Source organism: Chiloscyllium plagiosum, chromosome 35, assembly GCF_004010195.1.
Source record: "Chiloscyllium plagiosum isolate BGI_BamShark_2017 chromosome 35, ASM401019v2, whole genome shotgun sequence".
NCBI lineage: Eukaryota > Metazoa > Chordata > Chondrichthyes > Orectolobiformes > Hemiscylliidae > Chiloscyllium > Chiloscyllium plagiosum.
Window position 1 is genome coordinate 5,419,192 of NC_057744.1, and position 6,391 is coordinate 5,425,582.

Genomic DNA, 6,391 nt, shown 5'->3' on the forward strand with positions numbered 1-6,391 from the left:
TCTTTGGATTCCTCCATCGCCAGACCACAACAAAATGATGGTTGGAGGAAGAGCGCCTCATCTTCTGCCTAGGAACCCTCCAACCACAAGGCAGGAACGCGGGTTTCACCAGTTTCCTCATTTCCCCTCCCCCCACCTTGTCTCAGTCAAATCCATCGAACTCAGCACCGCCTTCCTAACCTGCAATCTTCTTCCTGACCTCTCCGCCCCCACCCCAGTCTGACCTATCACCCTCACCTTGACCTCTTTCCACCTATCACATTCCGATGCCCCTCCCCCAAGTCCTTCCTCCCTACCTTTTATCTTAGCCTGCTGGACACACTTTCCTCATTCCTGAAGACGGGCTTATGCCCTAAACGTCGATTCTCCTGTTCCCTGGATGCTGCCTGACCTGCTGCGCTGTTCCAGCAACACATTTTCAGCTCGTGTCTTATTTATAACACACACTAGTCACACCTATGGGTGTAATGTTTTCTCTGTTCTTTTTTAATAGTAGACACATTTGAAATCCTTATTCATCCTTATGATGAGGTGCAGTGGCAACGTCCCTGCCTATGAGCTAGAAGTTTGAAGTTAAACTCCCACTCCAGGACTTGATGGCTATTCACTATGAAATCAAACAAGCTGATCATCACCTACAAAACGTTCCAACATGTGCCAATAGCAGCTGGCAAGTGCAAGAAGGATTCCTGATTAGTCATGTGTTAGAGAGACTTGCTATCACTATCTACAGTTTCAGACTGGAAGTAAGTTCCAGATGTAAGTGTTTATTTACACTTACATGTCAGATGTGAATGTTGCTACAGTAACTCAGACTTCCTTGTGGGCTTGTTGGCTGATGGGGGGTTGAAATTGGTGGCAATGATGGAGTGTTCTATTCCTGTTCTAGCTGGGGAGATTCCGAACCTGCCCCAGTGCAAGTCACAGAGCTCCGGGTCAGGCCTGCCTTCGGGCAGGGAATTCATGAAGAAGGTCAGTTGTCCTCGCCCATTCACTGAATGGTTCACAAAAGTGGTTGAAAATTTTGCTTAGCCAGAAGTAAAGTGATCTATTATGAACGATGAAAGGCGATTAAGCATTATGGTCTAGAAAAGCAGTTAAAAGAGGAACTAGATCAAGCTCTATAAAGTGTTAACATAGTGGAGAAAAGAATCACAGAAGTATTTTGGTACAGAAAGGCGGCCATTTGGCCCATTGTGCCTGCAATGGCTTGTGAAGTGAGCATCATTATTAAGTAGTGAAATCTCTTGCTTTTTCCCCAGAATCTTACTAAAAGTAAGACAAGCTCGTAAGACTAGAGGAAATTAAACAAATGAAAGTAAGTTTAAAATTTATAATAGAAACATGATGCCTTATCTGTAAGGTGATAAATAAATAGCTTAAAGTCAACTGTAAGACTAGAATATAATAAATGTTTGTCATAACGTAGCAGAGAAAATGCATGGTAGGCTTGGTGATCAACAGCATGAGGAATACATTTCAAAGTGCTGAATTTCCTGCTTCTTGATGTTGCTCATGTTTCTATTGTCAGCCTATTTTCCACTGTATTTCCAGCTATAGGTTCATTGACATACCAGCTATAGGTTCATTGACATACCAAACTGCTCTGTGGTCTTGGGAATTTTAACTGAAATAGTTTTCCGTCTGTTCTAGATGGTGTGAGATGTCATGATTGTTAAGAATTTTCCACCATCAAGAGGTGATAATTAGTTTAACTCCCGTAACATACAAATGAGGTGTGGGTCACATAGCCCTGAGGAACTATTTTGAACTTTTATTATAGCACCTGCTATTTACATAGAAGCACAGGGACTTGTGTGTCTGGACTCAAGCCTGGCAACTCATACAAACTGCAGCATGCTTTCCTTAGCTTGCCATACTGCAAAAGGACAGAGCTCAGGAAGATGGTGACTGAGACCTTATATCACGGGCCAGGACATGGTGATGCCATCATGCACATGACCCTTTAAGGTACATAATGTACCTGCTGTGAGAAACAACGCAACACTAGACAGGAATGATCCATTTACATGAGGGTTTTGACGCAGTGCAAATGTTTTCCTTGACTCATCTCTTCATATTTCACTTCAGTTTGAGTCAAAAATGTTTCTCTTGTCCCTTTCTCTAAATTCTCACAGATCACAGCAATTAAAGACTATTGTAAGCACCAGCCAGTTTCGTAACAGTTTCTACCCTACTGTTGTTAGAATACTGACTGGACTCACAAACTCTTAACATTTGCCTGTACCTGTGTTTTTGCTTTTGCTGCTGTTTACCTATTATTTACTTATCGATGCTACTTAACTCTGTGATCTGCCTGTACTGCTCACAAGACAAAGCTTTTCACAGTGCCTTGGTACACGTGACAATAAATTCAATTCAATTTTTAACATCATCTGTTACTTACTGTTGTGTAGCCAACTTGTGAACGTGAATGTGCAGTTCTGGACATCAAACGGGAAGTTGTAGATATCCAGGCTGCAGGCGGTAACTACTTGGATGGGTTTGTAGTTTTTCACTCGCCCTTCGTGGTCAACGTAGACGTACGGGATATCCGGTGATTTACCTACATCAACACTACATGAAAATACATGTTTCAATATATGGCCACAAGGACTAGTTGAGGTGCATTGCTGCATTTAAGGAAAGATGAGGATAGAAGGATTGGGTGATAGAGTGAAATGAAATAGGCAAGATGAGGCATATGTGAGGTTGGATTGTGCGCTCTTGATGCATTGCTATCAGCTCAATTCAACTTTGTAGCTGGCTGCTGGAGGCTTATGGGAAAATCCTGAATAGATGTGCCAACCAGTTTTACTCCATTCTTCAGTTCCATGCATCTATGCGTAGCAGCTGCAGGTGAGAATTCTTTACCACTCAGAGCATTTCTATAATGCAGCAAAATGCCCAAACGTGCTTCCTAGGACAAGGTAGGACAGGTGGGCTGAGTCAAAAAGATGCTTCAGGAAACACCTTAAAGGAGGAGGAAGAATGCAGGTGTTGGAGGAGGGGCTGAGTGAAGAGCTCAAGTGAGGGAATTTCAGAACTAGAAAGGCTTTGTCACTACTTGTGGAACAATGATAGTAGGAGGGCTCTTGTAGTGCAGGGTAGTGTCCATACCACCGAGCTTGAAGGCCTGTGTACCATAACATCTTTGAACACATTGATTAAATAAAATTCAATTGTGAAAGCAGGAAATTGTGAAATTGTACAAGAATCCCGAGTGGGATAATTATAGAGTTCATGAACGAGCTGGAGAAGGTGTCAGAGAAGGTGTTCCTGAGTCCCAGTGCTTATATTGAGCAGCCTGCCTGCTAAGCATCCTATCCGGATGCATCATGACTTGGTACGGCAACTGTTCTGCAACTGTGAGAAACTACAGAGAGTTGTGAACACAATCCAGACCATCACATAAACCAAGCTTCCATCCAATGACCCCCATCTACACGTCTCACTGCCTCGGGAATGCAGTCAACTTACTCAAAGATCCTGATGAAGGGCTTTTGCCTGAAACGTCAATTTTGCCTGTCCTCGGATGCTGCCTGAATTGCTGTGCTCTTCCAGCACCACTGATCCAGAATCTGGTTTCCAGCATCTGCAGTCATTGTTTTTACCTTACTCAAAGATCCCTCCCAACCTGGTTATAATCTCTTCCAACCTCTTCCGTCAGGCAAGAGATACAAAAACTTAAGCACACGTACCAATGCATTCAAGTACAGCTTCCTCCCTGCTGTTATCAGACTTCTGAATGGACCTCTCAAATTTGATATTTAATGTTGATCTTGTTCTTTGTGCACCTGCACTGCGGTTGTAACATTGTATTCCTCTCTCTGTTCTATTACCCTAATGCACTTTGTATGATATGATCTGCCAGTACTGCACGCAAAACAAAACTTTTCCCTGTACCTAGGTAAATGTGACAATAATAAAGTAAGTCAAATCAAATCAACATGCTGAAGATAATTGAGATATTCTAAGAACTACCTTGCTCCTCAATATTGGTAAAGTTGTCTCCAAATCTTGTGGGAAGAAAGGAATGTGAAATCATAGTGCAAGTTTTGAGATCTTAATGTCACAAAATCTTTAATCATTAACAAATATTCTCTGAGCATAAGATGAAAAAAAATTGAAATTGAACGAATAAAAGCGATCAAACTTTCTTTAGTAAAATAGAGCTTAGAAACCTTGAGAGACAGGATTCAAAAATACCCGTCTGAGTCAAAAGTATCTTTGATACCCACACTAGATACAAGCTTTCTCTTTCCCCCACTCTGTTTTTATTAAAGGTAAGATTACTTACAATTCATTTATTAAAATGTCTGGCATCCATACGTTTGCGGTGGGAATTGATATCTGTTTGATGTCATCAAAGTCCTTGGGATTCCACATCAAGAATTCATCTGTCCAAATCTAAAAGAGGTTGCAGAATCTGTTAGACTGAGGCTTTGCACTGTTCCATGCAAATATTCTACCTACTATTTAGGCAAAGGGCTGGATTAACAAGATATAGAACTCAATATTCAGATAATTCGAGTATGCATCCCGACTATGTGGGAATTCAACTTTGTTGGGGTACATTTGGGTAACTTAACTGATGCTTGGTAAATCTCATACCTGGTGACAGGTATTAATTTTTAAATTCCTTTCATGGGGTGTGGGTGTCACTGGCTAGACCAGCCTTAATTGCCCATCCCTAGTTGACCGAAGAGCAGTTAGGAGTCAGTGGCATTACTATGGATCTGGAGTCACATGTAGACCAGACCCAGTAAGAATGGTAGATTTCCTCTCTAAAGGAATGAAACAGATGGGCTTTTACAGCTTCAACAGCGGATTCATCATTAAGTCAACATAAACGTTGAACCAGGTGTGGTAGATGTTGATTTCTTTTTGCTATGGAAAAGGAGTTGAAACAGTTCCCGAATGTGGCAAATTGTATCAGGTTGATGTGAAATGTGCAAGCAAAGGAACAGCGAATTGAACCCGGGTCTCTGGCGCTGTGAGGCAGCAGTGCTAACCACTGTGCCACCGTGGAGCTGAAACAGTTCCCGAATGTGGCAAATTGTATCAGGTTGATGTGAAATGTGCAAGCAAAGGAACAGCATAATATTGAGGAACAGGCAGAATGAAACATGGAACTCCTGACTTAAAGTAAATTTCTATCTACCTTATCTCTACATATTAAACTGAACAAAAATGCCCCAATCACAAGTTAGTTGCACATTCTTACCTGTCGGTACCAGATATAAGTGGTTAGAACTTGATTTTTCTCATCCTGAAATTAAACAAATGACATAATTAACCAAAGTTATGACTAAGGAAGGAGTGATCTTTAGGGTGGAATCTTCGCATCTACCTGGAACGTTTAGAAGAGTTGGGAGGGGGTGGGGGGGGGGGAGCAACTGAATTGGGCAGGCGGCAAAAGTGTAGTTTCCTGAGAGCTAGTTAAGTGTAGCTTCCCGAGAGCTAGTTAAGGTTTGGTTTTAAGTTCCCGGAACCTTTCGGGGGCGGGGTGTAGTTGGCTCATGATTGGGAACCTCTGAGTAGCCGGGAACAGAGCAGGAAATGTCATTGTGACTACGTTTTCATTCTTAGAAGTATGTAAGATATTGCAAGCACAACCTGCCAGCTTTTACCCAACCCTGGTTAGAACTAAACAGTTTGCTATATCATATCACAAGGGCAGTTGTTGGTTTGGGATTGGAGTCACATGCAGGCCAGACTGTGTAAGCATGCAAAGCTTCCATGCCTAAGGTACATCCGCGATCCAGGTGAGTGCATGCAAGCTTATGGTTAGTGTTTCTTTTCTAAAAAAAGACTGTTTTGCCTTTTTAATTCTGGATTTTTAACACTGAATTCCAATTCATATGGTGGAGATTAGAATTTGCACTCTCCAGGTTACTAGTTCAATAACTGAATCACTTCAATACTATACCCTTTCATGTCAGCCAGGGAAACGTTGAAGCAGAAATAGTTAATCATGAGAGACCACTTTGGAGACTCATCAAAAGCCAATTGAAAAATTTCAGTCATTTTAGGAAGCACCATTTTGTTTTATAGAATCCCTCCAGTGTGGAAACAGGCCATTTGGCCCAACTTTCTTCTTTTTCTGGATCAGTGGTGCTGGAAGAGCACAGCAGTTCAGGCAGCATCCAAGGAGCAGCGAAATCGACGTTTCGGGCAAAAGCCCTTCATCAGGAATAAAGGCAGAGAGCCTGAAGCGTGGAGAGATAAGCTAGAGGAGGGGGGGGGTGGGGAGAAAGTAGCATAGAGTACAATGGATGAGTGGGGGAGGAAATGAAGGTGATAGGTCAGGGAAGAGAGGGTGGAGTGGATAGGTGGAAAAGGAGTTAGGCAGGTAGGACAAGTCCAGACAAGTCATGGGGACAGTGCT

General features: G+C 42.3%; 1 protein-coding gene across 2 annotated transcripts in view; it reads right to left on the reverse strand.

The window, feature by feature from the left end:
* LOC122540511 (5-hydroxytryptamine receptor 3A-like) overlaps positions 1-6,391 on the reverse strand; it is a 27,662-nt gene that overhangs the window by 10,132 nt on the left and 11,139 nt on the right. For both annotated transcript variants that reach the window (XM_043676375.1, XM_043676377.1), the window contains exons 3-5: positions 5,228-5,272; positions 4,301-4,410; positions 2,408-2,577 (exon numbers count right to left, since the gene is read on the reverse strand). In XM_043676375.1, coding sequence (XP_043532310.1) covers positions 2,408-2,577; positions 4,301-4,410; positions 5,228-5,272 — 325 coding nt within the window. The remainder of the gene's footprint in view (positions 1-2,407; positions 2,578-4,300; positions 4,411-5,227; positions 5,273-6,391) is intronic.